Raw genomic sequence first — 19,536 nt, forward strand, 5'->3', positions numbered from 1 at the left:
ACAGAAGTCAACCAACAACAGAAATCTGCGAACATGATTGTTCCAAAACATTTATCACATCTTTAATGGTCATTAACCAGAAAATATTATACATGGTAAACAAACAAGAAAACAATGCTTATGAAACAATTTCAAACAAAAGGTTTACATTAACATGTGAGGTAAACAAGTTCCATGTTTTAACCCATTACCACTTAGATACGTTTTTTGACACATTTGTGGTCCCTCAGAAAGTTAAATTAAATTAAATACCTTTCTTAATAAATTCAAGTTTTACAGGCTTCATTTCCAACCCTTAGTTACTGATGAGCAGCAAACAGCATAAAACCTGAACAGACTGCAAGTTAATCGCAGGCTGTTCTGGTTTAATATGCTGGTTGCAAAAGCCAATTTCACTTTGCTTCTCATGGGGCAAAAGGTTAAGAAACCTTTATTATGGCACTTGTTTCTTAAAGGAGCACACCATTGGGTAATTGAATTTTATACTTTCAAAAACAATATAATCTATATAACTATGTTTATGCAAGTTTCAAAGCTTTGTTGGAATCATTAATGAAGCTAATTAAAACAATACATTTGCATAAACAGAGAATTTAACCTCCTGAAAAATATTATCATCATCAGGTGATGTCAGTGTCTAAAACTTATCAGAAGTATAAAAACTTCGTAGCAAGGATAATTGATGTTAGAAGATACACGTCTGTTATGGGTTAACCAAGAATGAGACCTTCTGAATTATTCTTAGATCAAAAGTAAAGGTAAACAAGAGGTATGTTTGTCAGAAACACAAAGCCCCCTATTGCGCCGCTTTGAAATAAAATTTCAATATATCATTTAGTGTTTTTTTTATGGCAATTTCGGGGCCGATATTCGGCCTCATTTCCCTCCAAAAATAGTATATATTTTCCCCCAATTTTTTTGAAAAAATCCCCTCCAAAAGTAAAAAATAAATATATATATATAAATTATAATATAATATAATTATTATATTATATAATTGTATATGATTATATAATTATTATATTAATATAATATAATTATTATAATTATAATATTAATATAATATAATTATTATATTATAAATAATATAATTATAAACATCTAACAAGGTATATAACTATAATTAATATGATTTTTTATTATTATAAAGAGTTATATTAAATTAGGTTTTCCCGAATCAGTGGACTTCATGAATTAATTTTTTTTCCAAAATGGCCAAGAAAAGGCCTGATGTATCTATATTGTGTCAATATTTGTTGATATAAACATTCCAATTTTGCCCATTTTATTGATAAAAAATGCTCAAGTTTGCCATTTTATTGATTAAAAAATCCCAATTAGACTCTAATTGGCTTGGAAAACTGATACTGTGCATGACGGCTGAACTGACTGAAACTAATGTTGAACAAATCATTGATATATATTTAAGAAAAAGAACAGAGACATTCAGCTGTGAATATTACATTCACACATACATGTGTATTTATATAATAAATATCATTACATATAAAAGAATGACTTCTTAATTTTCCCCTTTTCGTAAAAAATGACGCGTTTTTCCCCTTTGGACGGGCTCCGCCACCATTCCCCTATAGGTGAAAAAAAAACACTGTCATTTGGCAGGTTTAGAATCTCCCTTTAAAGCTTATTATTTCCCTTGGATTGTATCTTTTGACTTTTGACCTTGAAGAATGACCTTGACCTGTCACCACTCAAAATGTGCAGCTTCATGAGATACACATGCATGACAAATATCAAGTTGCTATCTTCAATATTGCAAAAGTTATTGCAAAACTTTAACCAAGGTTAAAGTTTCGGGACAGAATGACAGACAGACAGGCCAAAAACAATATGCCCCCGATCAATCGATCCAGGGGCATAAAAAACGAGGTCAGGTGATACGGGTGTGTTGATAGTGCTCAAAAGCAAAATAAATTCAAATATCAAAGTTTTATAGGAAGGACTAATACATTTACTGTAAGAAGATATGCCTAATTTGGGATTAACAAAGAATTTCGACCTTCCGAATACATTCAAAGACATCATCCATGCAAGTACCTAAGATTTGTAGGACTACACAGGCTAATCTGAGAGGAAACTTTATGCACATGCTTTAAGCCCAGTTTTTTCAAAATGCTACACCTACCGCAATGTCCATGACACGTGTAGGGACACAAGCAAACGTCAGCTGCAATAAGCAGGTTGGGAAACCACTGGCGTAGCATCTTGATGGCCATCAGCGTCGGCGTAGTTGGAATGTCAGCACCTGTACCATTGTTATCCTGCAAGTAGTAAACTTAAGATCAAATCGGTGAAGTATGTATTGTCTATGCCCAGCGCAAAGATTTAAGGTCTTCTTGATTCTATCCAAACTCAGTAAGTGATCACGAGAAAGTAGATTTAGAGTATTCCATGTAACCAGAAAGTCTATTAGGTTCAGTTTGTTTTTTTATCATTTTGGGAATAGGGACAGGTCCCTTTGGATTGGGGAATATCGCGTCCTTTCGGCGCAAATTGGGCAATTAATATTGTTGATTTAATGCTTGCAAATACTTAAAATTGATAATCAAATTAGTTTTTAATATAACATTTGATAAGGTTTAACTTTTACAGCTTGATTTGGACTTGAGAGACATGTTTAAATTATTAAAATATAATATTCTTCTACAGAAACCTTCTATTGGGAATTTTTAGGTCCCATTTGGAAAAAATATATACTTTTTTCTTTGGGAATGGGTTCTCCTACCGGACCCAAATCTGAACGAAAAAAAACACTGAGGTTCCATTCCCATTCAGTAAGTGTTCCCAAGGCTCAGAGTACACTTTTATTGGCTAACGCCTCCCGATGAAAATAAAGCTGACTTATGAGACAACTTCTTGATGAAAGACAAAATTCCTAATTTCTACCGAATTGTATGGACGTTCGGAAGGAAGCCAATTTAAAGCATTTAATTAAACTAGCTCCTCAGTAGATGCAAAGCAATATGACCCACATCATGCAAAAGTAGGTCTAATGCCATATGCAACCAGCATAGCTCCATACCAGCCAGCCCATTTGGAGAGCTATCATTTTCACGTAATGAGATCACAAATCTTGCATGACTTAACAGTGGATACATTTGCTCCTGACCAGAATTCATATGGCATAATACCCATTTTGGTATGACATTATTCATGTATTAGAACATATCCTGTGGGAGACTCAAACTTCCCACTCCATATGCTCTTCCCACATGGCTCAAGAAATCCATAGAGAGACACTTAGATTATTAATCATGACAAAATTCATACACATATATTCAATCAAGATCTTCGTGACATAATGAAAGTTGCTGTGGTGTAATAGATAAGGTGTCCCCCTAGCGACCAAGAAGTCATGGGTTCGATCCCCACCTTGGAAGCATTCTTTAGATTTCCCTCAAAGACACCGAGTACTGGTTCTAGGCCCAGGAAACAGACTCAAGAGCGTTTCAATAAGCCTCAAGGCTTTGGATGCAATCAAGCTAAAATAAATAGGTTTAAACTAAACTAATCAATGCTTCCAGACAGAAGAAATCTTTTTGACAACCTCAATTTTACCCATCATTTTTCAACTTGCCTGTTTATAGAATGGATCATCATGTTTTCAGAATATATATCTTCCATGGTATACCACTTTTAATAATTTACTCAGAATACTACAAGGTAACTGTTCCTGAAAATTCTTGCTGTGAAATAATGCATCATCGGACTAAAATGAAAGATCATAAAAGATTGCAGGGTCAGAATATAATTATGTTATGCTTGCTCATAATATACTGCATTGTTTGAATAAATATAATTAATACTCGGAATAAACTGCATGCTCAGAATATTATGACGATGTGAACATGAAGAACCAAAGTGTATACAATATTAAATGTCTGTTTTCCCTACCTTATGCATGCATTCTTTTCTCCGAAACATATTAATTAATTAGTGACCCATAATATATTTCCAGTAACATGTACCAAATTTCCAATTACACTACCTTACAAATTTTCCCTGGAACTCCGAATATTAAGACCGTCTTAAGGCCGTTTTTGACTGCTGGTGCTAGGGCCTCTCGTAGTTTATTGATGCCGTACCTCGCCTGTCCTGGCATGCTGGGGATGTCCTCAACCGCGTCATCATTGTCACTGCAAGTAGCAAGAGACAGTGTTTGAACTAGGCTATGTGAAATACCAATAGCACTCTACCAAGTGATGTAAAATACCTGTGAAATACCAATAGCACTCTACCAAGTGATGTAAAATACCTGTGAAATACCAATAGCACTCTACCAAGTTATGTAAAATACCTGTGAAATACCAATAGCACTCTACCAAGTGATGTAAAATACCTGTGAAATACCAATAGCACTCTACCAAGTGATGTAAAATACCTGTGAAATACCAATGTAAAATACCTGTGAAATACCAATAGCACTCTACCAGGTTATGTAAAATACCTGTGAAATACCAATAGCACTCTACCAAGTGATGTAAAATACCTGTGAAATACCAATAGCACTCTACCAGGTTATGTAAAATACCTGTTCACTTCTACACTGTGTTAAAAGAAATACCTGAACAATAACAAATAAAGTTAAATGAAATACATTTCAAACAAAATATAACGAATAGTCAATGGAGATTTGGAATTCTATGTAAAATATCACATTTTTGTAACATTGCATCTTAAATATTTTGCAGCATGGTGTACATGTATGTTCAGTTGTAATATTACTAGTCAATGTGAATAAATAAAACCTATATAATAATTAGTACTTACTTATACATGTACATGTTTATGTATATTTTGATTTTTTATTTCAATAATTTAAAAAGAACATTTATCAACAAAATTTGATAACAAATAATACAAGTTTTTAAAATAGGTACACATTTTTGTAAACAGAATACTATGATATTAGAGAATAAGTTTTCAATAAAACTCTATTGATAATTAGCTATTTTTGTAAAATTAATGCTGGGTCATGTCATATGTGAATACCTTCTCAATATGGTGAGGAAGTACCTGTTACCAAGCTTTTTGTATTATTGTGACAGACCGTAATTAGTAATTTAACAGTTAAATACATTCTTAAAAATGTTTTCTTAATTGTTTGGTGTGTTTGTTAAATGGCATCTTTTAAGTTAAATATACAGAGAAAACAGATGGGTTCATTTGTCATAATCCATCATTTTGTTGTATGCCTTGTGTGTCATTTTGACTGTACCTTTTCATTACTGTATATCCAAGGTGAACAGCCATAACTTCTACTCAATAGACTTATTAACTGTGTGAAGCCAAATATGTATACACTACTTAATTCATAAAGTTTCATGTATATACAATACTCAACAGAGTTATGTGGAATACATATGCAATACCCAACTGAGTTTATTAATACTGGTATTTGAAATACCTATTTGAAACTCAAATGAGTTATTTGAATAACTATTCAATACATAACTGAGTCAATAAGTGAAATAACTATATTACCCAAATGAGTTATGTGAAATGCATATTCAATACCCAACTGAGCTACTGTATGTGAAATACCTATACAATACCCAACTGAGTTATGTGAAATACCTATTAAATACTCAATTGAGTTATGTGTAATACCTTTGCAGTACTCAACTGAGTTATGTGTAATACCTTTGCAATAATTAACTGAGTTATGTGTAATACATTTGCAATACTCAACTGAGTTATGTGAAAAAACCCTCTGCAATACTCAACTGAGTTATGTGAAACAGTTAAATACCTAAACAATACTCAACTGAGTTATGTGAAATACCAATAAATACTCAACTGATTTAAGTGAAATATCTGAATAATACTTAAATATCCAGAGCAGTCTTTTAGTTTTTAATGTGAACTTGAAATTTGCCATGAAAACAAACATCTAGTTCACTTCAAAAATTCACATTTTTGCACATGTTAATTACACCCTTGATAATTTTGTTAAGATTCAATTAAGTATAATTTCATAAATATTCTTAACTGTACTGTAGTGGAAGCTGCTTATGTCTTTGGGGAAGTGTAGAGGTACAGTAATCAAAATACACTCCAGATAAAAAGATATTGCTCTAAAACAGGATACAAAGTGTTCCCAAAATGGACATGAAGAAATCTAACATTTCTAAATTTAGCTTAAGAGATGCTAAATTGAACAGTGGCACAGAGGTAACATCCAATTAAATATTTCAGCAAGCAGGCACTCAAGATAAAAAGTTATTTTTCCAAAAAAGCTGCAACAAATCTAACATTTCTAAATTAAGCTTAAAAGATGCTCGATTTTAAATTGGCATGAAGTTAACATTTTTAAACAAGATGTGTTTGTGAAACACAATGTCCCCCTATATGATGTTTGACCTTGAAGGATGACATTGACCTTGTGAAGGATGACCTTGACCTTTCACCACTCAAAATGTGCAGCTCCATGAGATACACATGCATGCCAAATATCAAGTTGCTATCTTCAATATTGCAAATGTATTCATAAAATAAGCGATTTGGGCCACATATATTTGACCTCTGACCTTGAAGGATGACCTTGACCTTTCACCACTCAAAATGTGCAGCTCCATGAGATGCACATGCATGCCAAATATCAAGTTGCTATCTTCAATATTGCAAAAGTATTTATAAAATAAGCGATTTGGGCCACATATATTTGACCTCTGACCTTGAAGGATGACCTTGACCTTTCACCACTCAAAATGTGCAGCTCCATGAGATACACATGCATGCCAAATATCAAGTTGCTATCTTCAATATTGCAAAAGTATTCATAAAATGAGCGATTTTGGCCACATATATTTGACCTCTGACCTTGAAGGATGACCTTGACCTTTCACCACTCAAAATGTGCAGCTTCATGAGATACACATGCATGCCAAATATGAAGTTGCTATCTTCAATATAGCAAAAGTTATTGCAAAATGTTAAAGTTGGCGCAAACAGACCAACAGACCAACGGACCAACAGACCAACAGACAGACAGGGCAAAAACAATATGTCCCCCACTATTATAGTTGGGGGACATAAAAATCCCCAAGCATGCACAATAAGATCAAACATGAGCATTTCAAACTCTTCTTGCCAATGCCATTCTTCATACGCGCAAGGGCAACTCTTAACTCTTTGCATGTGTGAGTCTTTACATGCCCACATGTAGATCACACATATTTTTGTCTCATGAATAATAACCAAAAAATTGACCAACAACAAAGTTTTCAAAGAACATAAAACATTGGATTATGTTTATTTGAAATTAGACTTCAAACTCAGAATCATAATCATGTTGATGATTTCTCTCAGAAAACTGATCATTTCATGTTCTGTATGCATGTTTTAAATGTTTTGGCAAAATATTAAGTATAAAAGGCCATTTTCCATTACTTCCATGGTATAATTATTAAAATTGATTGTGTTTGAATGATTTTCACTGTATTTTTAACCCATGTTCAATCACCAATTGACAAGGTTTTATTTGCTGGCGAACTTTATTATATCAAAACAGTGAGCAGATAGTTGTGAAATAAATCTATTTTACTGATGCATTTATATGCAAGTGTCTATTTAACATATAATTTGTCAAAATTAATTTCCATTGTTAAGCATGTAAAATTAAGCATTGTTGAAAAAGCAGAGTTATATCCAAGATTGATGCCTCATTTCAAATTCAATTGTGTGCTTATTTAAATATCTACACATTCACAATAAAATGAATATTTTCTTAATAAAATTAATTGGGAGAACCTGCTATGATTATTTATCTTCTTAATATATGAAGATACTACTGTAAGAAAATAGTTTCATTTATAATGGTGTCATTTTGCTATACTGTGAATTATATAACTATCCAACCAAGAAATGAGGAAGCACATCACTTCTAATCTTTATATCAATAACTGTGTAGTTAATGATTTAGGGGAGAGAATTAATGGTAACTACAGTCTGTTCATAGAATTCTGAGGCAAGTAAAACAAAAAGTTTGTGTTCAGGTCATTAACAGTCTCCAAAACTATATAAAAACGGAATAGAAAATGTCAATATAATTTTAATACCAATTTTCAGCAAAATCTACTCATAATTTATGGCCTTTAATGTGGAAACAAGATTTCTCTAAGATTTGACCTCCAACTAGATATTGTCCTGAAAAACAATTCTTCCCAAATTTCATCAAGATTAAGAGATTCATATGATCTCTAGAGTGATCACAAGGTTATCCTAAGAATTGACCTAGTGGCCTAGTTTTTGGACAAACATAAACCAGATTCCAACAAGTAAAAGATATTGTCCAGATAAATAAGTTTCACTGACCAAGTTTTGTCAAGATAAAGTCATGTCTATGATCTCTAAAGTGATAACAAGGTTTTCCTAAGATTTGACATGGTGACCTAGTTTTTGAATGCAAGCGACAATTAAAGATCGTAACTCATCCTAGATATTTTAAAAATTAACAATCTTTAGCAAGTTTCATCAAGATTTTCCGAAAATGTGGCTTGTACTGCAACAAGCTAAAAGTTGAAGACATATGTCACACGACGTACAGCTCAAGATATAATGAGAACACCACTGTTGCTTACCATAAGAGCTTTGGGCTCAGGTGAGCTTAAAATCTTAACAAATTCAGATTTGTCAGCCCTTTCGTTCAAAACATAACGCTATATATTGTAAAGGTTTCAGAAGCACACAATACATTTTTTATTTGGCCTAATAGCCAACAGTTACGCAGATGCTTTAAACCAAAGACCCTATCACCCTTGGTATTTAATACAAGATTATTATGATAATGTAAGTTTGTAAGCCGATTATATGATGTGCTTCCTACACACATGTGATGCTTAAGGTCCATTGACATAAAAATTAAGATGAATGGATTTTAAACCTTTAAGACCCATGTGTATTACAATTTGAAAAGGAGAAGATAAATATTTTGACATTTTATACCGGGATGCATATCAAGCAAACATGGTTAAAGTCGAAAATGTCTGAAAACTGGATAATTCTGCTTGGGGTCCAGTGGGCCACTAGGGCCCCCTTTGGGTGGAGGGCAAAGCCCTGATGGGGGGGAGGGGGGGGGCACAGGGGGCAAAACCCCCTGAAGCTACAGAAATTTAGCCCATTAGAAACCATTTTAAGTTAATGTTACACTTCTAATGCTTCTTGAAAAGACCATCTTATTTTCTCCTTTATATTCATAAGAATGTATTGATTTATAAATAAGGGCATTAAAAACAATATATTACCGGTAAGTATAAAATCGGCAGAGAATCATCCACACATGTTAATCCCCTTTTGTCATAACAACGCAGTATAAACAATAGATCAGTAGATGCGCTAAGCGTGTTTTCAACGCCCAACACTAAATTCAGTTGTTCCCGAAAGTTTTCTTCAATCAGTAAATAGTACAAAAACTGTTTCAATAATGACTCAACTAAAAGACAGTAACGATAAAGACATGGGGTATTTTATTTCAAATTAATTAAAAAGAAATACTTATTAATTATTGTAAGTTTTAAACAAGTGATGTGTTTGTCAGAAACACAATGCCCCCTTATGCGCCGCTTTGATTTGATTTTATTTTGACCTTGAAGGATGACATTGACCTTTCACCTCTCAAAATGTGCAGCTCCATGAGATACACATGCATGCCAAATATCAAGTTGCTACGTTCAATTTTGCAAAAGTTATGAAGAAGGTTAAAGTTTTGGATAAAGTTTTGGAATTATTTTTTTTTTACCTTTGACCTTGAAGGATTACCTTAACCTTCCACCACTCAAAATGTGCTGCTCCATGAGATACACATGCATGCCAAATATCAAGTTGCTACGTTCAATTTTGCAAAAGTTATGAAGAAGGTTAAAGTTTGGTTCAAGTTTTGGAATTTTTTTTTTTGGATCTTTGAACTTGAAGGACGACCTTGACCTTTCACCACTCAAAATGTGCAGCTCTATGAGATACACATGCATGCCAAATATCAAGTTGCTACGTTCAATATTGCAAAAGATATGAAGGTTTAAGTTTTGGGACACACACACACACAAACACACACACGGATACATACAATGACAGACAGGCCAAAACCAATATACCCCCGATCTTTGGATCCGGGGGCATAACAAATATTATTTTCTATAATGCATTTAAATATGCTTCCTTGTTGAGTTCGGGATTTGGTGTAACAGCATATTGCTTTATACATTTTCCCCATAATATTTAACAGAATATAACAAAGCCAACAAACTGCAACAAAGCCCCTGAAATTATTGATTGATAGCAACATAGGGTTATTTACGCACAACTTATTCACAGTCCTTCCCATCTTCAGTGCCTTGGGACCGTTAAACATGCATTGTGTAAACAATTAGGGTATTGTGATGATTTTTATAGTGATAAGAGACTGTTCAGCGAAAGCAAGTTTTATACGCAAAAATATCTTAGTAAAAAAACAACCAAGTTTAGTTTTGACCCCAGACACATGATTTGAGAAAACTTATAAGAAAAAAAAAGTAATAATTATTTAATTACACACCAAATATCAAACTCCTGACCCATGCGGTTGAAAGAAGATTCTTGAAGTTATTGAAGTTAAAAGATTTTGTTAACAGACTGGGGTCCTTTGCTTTCCATGTCGTTTCACAAAAACTGGTAAATGGAATTTCTTTTTTTTGCTTACATACACTATACAATTGACAATAAAAGTATTTTCATCATTATAATACAATTATATAAGTATACACAATGCATCATCTGAACACGTGTAGACAAGACAGGGATAAAAGAAATACTTATTCAAGTACATACAGTAGTCCAAATGATTGTTCTGGTTTTGTATATGCTTTTGACATCACTTAGTTTTGCTTGAACATTTTTCACTATCAATAGACCAGCTGTCAATAATCTTCATTGTTAAGAAGAACTCTTACAGTTCTCAAGCAGTGGTTGTAGTGAGCGGTTATTACTTGGTATTCAAAACTTCCTTCTGCAGTATCACCCCCGGAAACCCGATCTGAAGTTCAACCTTCTTGGAAAATTATGTTAGAAAAATCCTGGTTATTATTATTCAGGATTTATTGAAATATGGCTATTTAAAGTCGACGATGCAGGAATGTAAGATGTTGAATGTAAAGTCGAAATTCTCCACCAATACAATTATTTTTAAGAAACCCTGTCGGATATGTTACTCGGGGGACATTGGTTGATATCATTATTTGTGTAAAAACTTTTTCACTGGCATACCTTTAAAGAAATTTGTAAATGTGCTTAAGGGGACAAATCCCTGCATCGGCGTCACTTCAAATAGCCATATTTCAATAAATCCTGCATAATAATAACAAGGATTTTTTAACATACATGTAGATGATAATACCTCCTTGGCATATACCAAAAGATATTTTAATTAAAAAATGCCTTTAAACAATCATATAACTGGCTTTACTTACCCTACCAAAATTCAGCCAAATTTATCGGTAAATTTTCCAAGCAGGTCGAACTTTTCACATTAGATCGGGTTTCCAGGGGTGAGTATGTAGAGGGTGAATATTAAATTATTACACTTTTAATGTGACAATAAACAATTATGCAACAATGTTTTTTATAGACAGTGTTCGACAATGACTATTCTGAGTTAAAAAGGTTTTTTGTACAGACATTCTGATTTTGCAAAACAAAGGGATTTTTTATATAATTCAAAGATGATTTTGAAGGTGTCTGATGGACTTCCTTGACACAAAAACAAGGAGTCAGAGTCTCATTTCCAGGAGTCTCAGACCACCGGATTCCCGTCAGTGTCGAACACTGCACATGCTTTTAGTTTGTTATATTTGTGTTTGTTTTAAAAGACAGAAATGTATGCACCTTTAAATAGCGAGAAATGCATGCATTTACATGACCTATCTTGGACTCTCTCAAGCCTGAAAACCCCTTGTTACTGGTTGAATTTTAACCTGCCATTTGTATCAATGCAAACCAACTCACTGTGATCAGATTTTAGATCTCAAAATGAAAAATAATACAATAAAAGAGGAAATATATTAAGAGAAACCAAATTTGTTTGTAAAAATCTCTCTTTGATTGTTCATCTTTACTTGATGGAATTTTGCTGCTTCAATTATGAACTGACTTGTGGCCACAATTTGGTGTAAATACCAATCTTTTCTTAAAACCTCATAGTCATACCAATAAATTTTGCATCTCATGTTCAGATTAAATTACTATTATAACACAGCTATACATAAATGTCAAAGCCATACAAGATGATCGCAATGTAAACACTTGTATACTTATGTGAAATCAAACAGATAGCTGACTGGCTAAGCATGTAAATCGTGACATGAGGGCTTGATTTAACACTTCCCTGATAAGCAAAAAAGGGTCTATAACTCTCTCAAAACATTTCAACCTAATTTCAGTTACATGTATATCACTGCCAAGTGGGCTAAGGTTTATTTCAAAGTTTTAAAAAAGATATTATTTTAATGTGTATGCAAATACAATTATATTTGCACCAGGAGTCTTAACTATTTGAGTTTGCTAAAATCTTTCAGGGCATTAAAAAAATGTGCAGCTGTATTTTTTTTGATTGAGGTTAAGAAAATACACGCAAACACTCGACATGATTAAGACAACACAAGAAAGTGGCTGACTACATTGTACACAACTTTAAAGGTCGCCCTGGTGTAATGGATATTGTGTCTGCCTAGCCACCATGAGGTCACGGGTTCGATCCCCACTGCGGGAGCATTCTTTAGATCAGCCCATAGACACCAAGCACTGGTTCAAGGCCCAGGAAACCCACTCAAGAGCGTTTCAATAAGCCTGAAGCTTTCAATGAAATCGAGCTAAAATAAATAGGTTTAAACTAAATCAAGAAATGTGTTTGTCGGAAACACTACAGTACAGCCAAAGCGGCACAAACATAATCCGCGACTACGCCACGGCCAGATTATTAGTACGCGGCGACCGAATCGTGTGTTCACGCGGCGTATCGCCGTGGCACTCGGCATCGATCCGCGCAACTACGCTGAGTCTGTATTAATCTCGCGTACTTTCGCAGAGTAAATCGTATGCGGCGGATCGAATGAAAAGATATCCACCTACATGTACATACATGTATGTGTAGCGTAGAATTAATTATGCGCAACTGTTAATGTTTCGTTCGATTATCATTATTAAATTTGTAATCCGAAACACACTTCCGAACTAACGCGACATTTGGCAAATTCTAGCGTCAAATAAACAGTGCTAAAATATCCTTTGTTTCATAAAAAGCGCGCGAAAATTATGCAGACATGTAGAACGTCGTTTGGAAAGTTTGGGTGTATTTTGTGTTGTATAAATACATGAACATCACGTCAGGCGTAAATCGCGTGTTCACTGGGAAAAAAAAACGCCCTGATTAGACGTTATTTCATCATCTCTATAAATAGCAACAAATGCCAAAATGTATTTGATACTAAAGGAAATATCGAGAATGTTTGTGTAGCTTAAATATTTACCAGCATTTGCTTCAAAACTGGAATATACGGGATTTTTGGGTAATTAGTAGCGATATTAACTGCATAATATGAACACAATAAAACGTGTTTATATACGCATATTCACACAATAGTTATAATAAGCTGATAATTAACAAAACAACAAATACGTCGTCACCGTCTTGATTATTGATGTGGCTTCAAACTGCTAATTTTCTCAGCTTAAATATAATAGCAAAATCAACATGCAATTTATTTATAAATCCACCATATGCTGGAGCCTTGACCACTTGTATGTGCGAAAACATAATTAGGTGACCTTGTTTATGTGTGAAAAACATACACTACGGGCGGGAAACAAACTTAATTGGCCAGACACATTAACTATGCTTACATGTATATGCTAAAACAATCCGGGCATAATAAATTTATTATGATTTTAATTATTATTATAATTGTTCTTTCAAAATTTGTTAACTACATGTAACAAATAATTTTAAAAAGATTTTCTATTTCATGATGCGCATCGACTCGGCATCATGTCGCGGATCGCGGCATGCCTCGGCGGGCAGATGCGAAGTTTCGCAGCGAAATGCGACTTGCCGCCGCATACTGATGCGGCATCGACTCGTTTACCTTGCCACCCCGGATCGCGAAATACGTTTGTTCCGCTTTGGCTGTACTGTATGTCCCCTTCTGCGCCGCTTTGAATATTTTGTTTGACCTTTGACCTTGAAGATTGACCTTGACCTTTCACCACTCAAAATGTGCAGCTCCATGAGATACACATTCATGCCAAATATGAAGTTGCAATTTTCAATATTGCAAAAGTTATGGTAAATGTTAAAGTTTGCCCAAACAAACGAACCAATCAACCAACCAACAAACCAACAGACAGAGCAAAAACAATATATACAATATATACAATATATAAACAAAAACACTATAGTGGTGGGGGACATAAAAATGTCAAACAGTGAACCCCAATTTAACAATTAACCCATATTTAAACTAGAAATAGCGCGGCCGCGGCCAAGGCGTATCCCCACGCTGCATGTTTGACCCAGGGGTCAGATCAAAATTACAAATAGCGCAATGTTGCACATATGCTAAGCTACCATGTGTTTAAGTTTTAAGGTTCTAGTGCTTATAGTGTAGAGCCTGAAGGAGATAGTGGCCAGGACAGACGGACAGACGAAAAGGCAATTTTGGGCGGGTGTGGCCTATGAGCGGGGCACTGGGGTGGGTAATGTGGACATGGATGGTCGAGATAGACTCTGTTGTCTTAAGAAATGTTCAGTATTAATTTGAAGTCAATTTGTGAATAAATGAAGAAGTTATGTTAAAACAAAATGTTGGGTGGACGTGATGTGGGCGGGGTGCCCCAGGGTTGGTCATGGGGCCATGCATAGTTGAGGTTGACCGTATTATCATAAGAGACCTTCAGTATCAGTTTGAAGTAAAACGGTGGAGAAATGAAGAAGTTAATGTAAATTACCTAAAAACAAGGGCTGTTTGTAAAACATGCATGCCCCCCATATGGGCTGTCCGTTGTAGTGGCAGCCATTGTGTGAATACGTTTTTTGTCACTGTGACCTTGACCTTTGACCTAGTGACCTGAAAATCAATAGGGGTCATCTGCGAGTCATGATCAATCTACCTGTGAGGTTTCATGATCCTAGGCATATGCGTTCTTGAGTTATCATCCGAAAACCATTTTACTATTTCGGGTCACCGTGACCTTGACCTTTGACCTAGTGACCTCAAAATCAATAGGGGTCATCTGCGAGTCATGATCAATCTACCCATGAAGTTTCATGATCCTAGGCGTATGCGTTCTTGAGTTATCATCCGGAAACCATTTTACTATTTTGGGTCACCGTGACCTTGACCTTTGACCTAGTGACCTCAAAATCAATAGGGTCATCTGCGAGTCATGATCAATCTACCCATGAAGTTTCATGATCCTAGGCGTATGCGTTCTTGAGTTATCATTCAAAAACCATTTTACTATTTCGGGTCACCGTGACCTTGACCTTTGACCTAGTGACCTCAAAATCAAATGGGGTCATCTGCAAGTCATGATCAATGTACCTATGAAGTTTCATGATCCTAGACCCAAGCGTTCTTGAGTTATCGTCTGACAACCACCTGGTGGACGGACCGACAGACCGACCGACAGACCAACCGACATGAGCAAAGCAATATACCCCCTCTTCTTCGAAGGGGAGCATAAAAATATGAGCGAAAATCTCTGACCCGGCTCAACCCCAACCCCCATAACTTTTGACCCAGGGTTCAGATCAAAAGTCCAAATAGTGCACTGTCGCACATATGCTCATAGCTACCATGTGTGTAAGTTTTAAGGTTCTAGTGCTAATAGTGTAGGAGGAGATAGTGGCCAGGACGGACAGACTGACAGACGGCGGAGATAACCATATAATCCCCAAGCGTGGGGATAAAAAAGCAACCAGTTTACAGTGGTAATCAATTATAGCTAATAACAAAACTGTACTTGATGTAATATTAAACAGCACCTAGCTAATTAATGAAGGTGCAAATATGTGTTAATTATGTAATCAGACTGTAGTAATTCATCATCTCTTAAATGGTAACTAATTCATGTGTACAGTATATATGCAAAAACATCAGCACAAGGATACAGTTGAATATATATGGTATCATTGGTATGTTACATAAGGCAGTTACATGTATTATCGAAGACATCAAATATAATTTGTATTACCTGTGAGTCTAGTTTTAACATGTTTAGTTTTACTGATAGAAAGATTAAAGTGTCACACATGAATAGACTGGATATTTCATTACAGTACTGTACATATTATACAAATCATACACCCTGTATTGGTTTTATCATGAACTCTTAATGCATCATATTGCTGATAGAAATAATCACAGGTGGTTAGCGTGTGGCTATGATATTAATTAGTGAAAATATCATTTTGAAGGATAAATACTCATAACGAAAAATCAACTTTTCTAAAAAAAATATTTCACTATTATATATATATTTGATAGTGAAATAGTTTTTTCTTTTGAAATAATAAATTGTAATTTTGTTTGTGTAGGTATATACATTATACAAAACTTCACCATAGAATGGAAATGTGGCCATAATAAAACGGGTAGTGAAACAATTAATAATTGAACTCCCAAGTTCTTGTTTGGTTTAACCCATGAAATCAATAAAATTTATGTGTCCCTCAACTAAGGAGGGTAGTACAGTGTTAACTGTTATCTAGGTATAAAAATGGGCTTCACAATTGCCAGTCAAAAGCCCGAGTCCCAGATATGAATGCATATCAACCATAACCTTTATAACCCACACATACTACGCAAACTTACATAAAAGAAATAATTTCAAAGTAAATAGTGAAGACATTAAGAACATTTTTTAGGTGTTAACTACACATACAAGGAAAACACATAACCGCCACGTCAGGGCATGTTTTAAACTCACTGGCATAATTTGAATAAATTGTGTAGAGGATTGCCATATAATGTTACAAACCAAATATTCAACCACTGCCACTTGCAGTTCCATAAAAGATTTTTTTATTGTCCATCTACTTGTATATTAGCTCAGGTGACCTACACATGTATGCAATTTTTAGAGAGGGTCACACAGTGCATAAACTTTTTCTTCTAACATCTGCTTATCGACAGACCGCACTTCAGTGCATGATGTGCATGGTGTCTGCTGCACGCACCACGCACATCATGCACTGATGGACGATGGACATCATACATGTAGTCCTAAAAGCTACTTATGAGAGCTGGGATCAATAAAGGTGGGTTCCCACTGCCGATCCGATCAACTCGATCATCCCGATCAACAAAATTTTGCGACCAAACCCGACCAAGCTCGACTAAAAAGGGTATACACGACTTCTTCTCGACCTCTTGTCGATAACACACAACCCCCACACGACTCATTCACAACGTCCACTCAACCATCTTTCCGATTTCCGCTTGATCACCTTGACCTATACCCGAACCCTATACCATCTCAGCTCGACCAAGTGGACCTCAGCTCGATCGCCACCAGATCTTCACACGACCAGCTCGTGATGGTCGTACTACAGTTGTACAAAGCGATCTAAAATAACTCGGGTAGAGGTCGAGCGGATCAGGTACAGAGCTCGTGTATGGTCGAATAGCAATCAGGAAGTGATCGTGTACGGTCGAGTAGCCGTCGGGTAGCAGTCTAGTAAATATGTACATCAAATCCAATAGAGGTCGAGTGGATCGTGTTGCGATCTAAAATAACTCCGGTAGAGGTCGAGCGGATCGGGTACAGATCGTGTAAAATATGTCAATCCGATCGCCACATGATTGCTTCACGATCAACTCGATCTTCTTCTCGACTAATACACGACCACTTCCCGAGCGCTTCTTGATCCATTTCCTACTTAACCGCGACTCGATATTTTTTGACATGTCAAAAATATCGGGTAGGAAGCCCGACCAATGCTGACCTACCCGACCGTCCCCGACCACTGATGCCGACCGAACCAGGTCAGTACCCGACCGCTTGGTCGGGCTTGATCAAGTTGATCTGATCGGCAGTGGGAACCCATCTTAAGGCAGGCAATTCTCTTCCAGCAACATACAGACAGACACATTGCTGGCAGGATTCCTTAACCCTAAATAGCCTGTGTTGTTAAAACTCAAATAATACCAAACTTCTGTGAATCCATACCAAGAGATTTTAAGTCTCTACTCAAAGGTTCCATATCAAGTGCGTGAGCTTAAATGTTGAACTGTTTATGATCTATGCTCAAAAACTGTTTTTCCAACATAATTGACATGAGCACATTATTGAATTTGATGTGTCAGTGGTACATGTATTATACAAAATACTAGAGCATGGTCTTGGCATGGTTATATCCCTTATATACCATGCGGGTTTAACCTTTTTGTGTCAACAATTTAGAATGCAATAATCAGAACATATGTCTAAGTATGATCACTTCATCAATTATTGGATGAATATATCTTCCATTACCGGAATACACATCTATTTACCAAAATAACGCAAATGTAATGGTCAAGTGACTTCTCACATTCCTCTGCCAGGTTTTATGACCGTTCAGTCTGCAAAACTAACTTTTTTGTCTTCATAGCCAATGTGGCTATGAAACTTTGAAAATGTCATAGCCAGGCCAAGGTAAATTTTTCATAGCCAGAAAAAAAAATTACAGTGACATTATCATTAAAGGACGACAAGAGTCGTTATATTTAGATTGCAATTGGAGGGTAAGATTGTAAACAATTTCAATTTCAAAGCTATTAGTAACACACATTCAACCATTTTATTTAATTTATAAAAAAAACTAGCACTATCATTTCATTTATCGGCGTAGAAACTAAGGGAAGTAACAAAGCGTTATCACTGTAAGCATTTACACCTGGAATACGTAAATTGATTATTTAATGGTTTATTTTCTCGGATTTTATTTTCATCGCAATTCAAGTGATCTATATTCAATTTTTCTATCGCCTGAGCCAAGATTTCATCGCATTGGCGATCAGGCGATGGGTTATTTTTGCCGACTGCCTTATCAAGTTGTATAACACTTCTTTGATGTGTCACCAGATTTGTAGAATAGGTTGAATTCTGATAAAAATGGAAATGTCCGAATATTTCAAGTCATTTATTATTTCGGAACATCTGTTTGTTAAAAAAATTAGGGCACTTAATTGGCTAAATCAGAGATTGTCAATAAGAAGAGTCAGAAAACAAAACCTACAGTTATGGGTCATTTTGGTACTTTACTTTGCTTCTACTTCCATATCATAAGTGCTTTTTTTATTGTTCAATAAATAAATTTAACCTGACATACTGTAGAGGTACGGAGGTCACACATAAAGGTTTCATAACCTCAAGGATAATTTTGAACAGTTTCGTTCTTAATCTTCCAATAGATTGCGCCCTGTGCAAATTTATTTAGGATTGGACAACACACTTCATTGAATTCTTTTTTTTTTAACTGAACCATCCATTAGGTTTCATAAC

The 19,536-nt window shown here is 35.2% G+C and overlaps 1 protein-coding gene across 1 annotated transcript in view; it reads right to left on the reverse strand.

The window, feature by feature from the left end:
• Positions 1-19,536, reverse strand: part of LOC127838868 (delta-aminolevulinic acid dehydratase-like) — a 33,015-nt gene that overhangs the window by 13,228 nt on the left and 251 nt on the right. The window contains exons 2-3 of the mRNA XM_052366890.1: positions 4,010-4,157; positions 2,147-2,282 (exon numbers count right to left, since the gene is read on the reverse strand). Coding sequence (XP_052222850.1) covers positions 2,147-2,282; positions 4,010-4,157 — 284 coding nt within the window. The remainder of the gene's footprint in view (positions 1-2,146; positions 2,283-4,009; positions 4,158-19,536) is intronic.

The sequence above is a fragment of the Dreissena polymorpha genome, chromosome 7, assembly GCF_020536995.1.
Source record: "Dreissena polymorpha isolate Duluth1 chromosome 7, UMN_Dpol_1.0, whole genome shotgun sequence".
Classification (NCBI taxonomy): Eukaryota; Metazoa; Mollusca; class Bivalvia; order Myida; family Dreissenidae; genus Dreissena; species Dreissena polymorpha.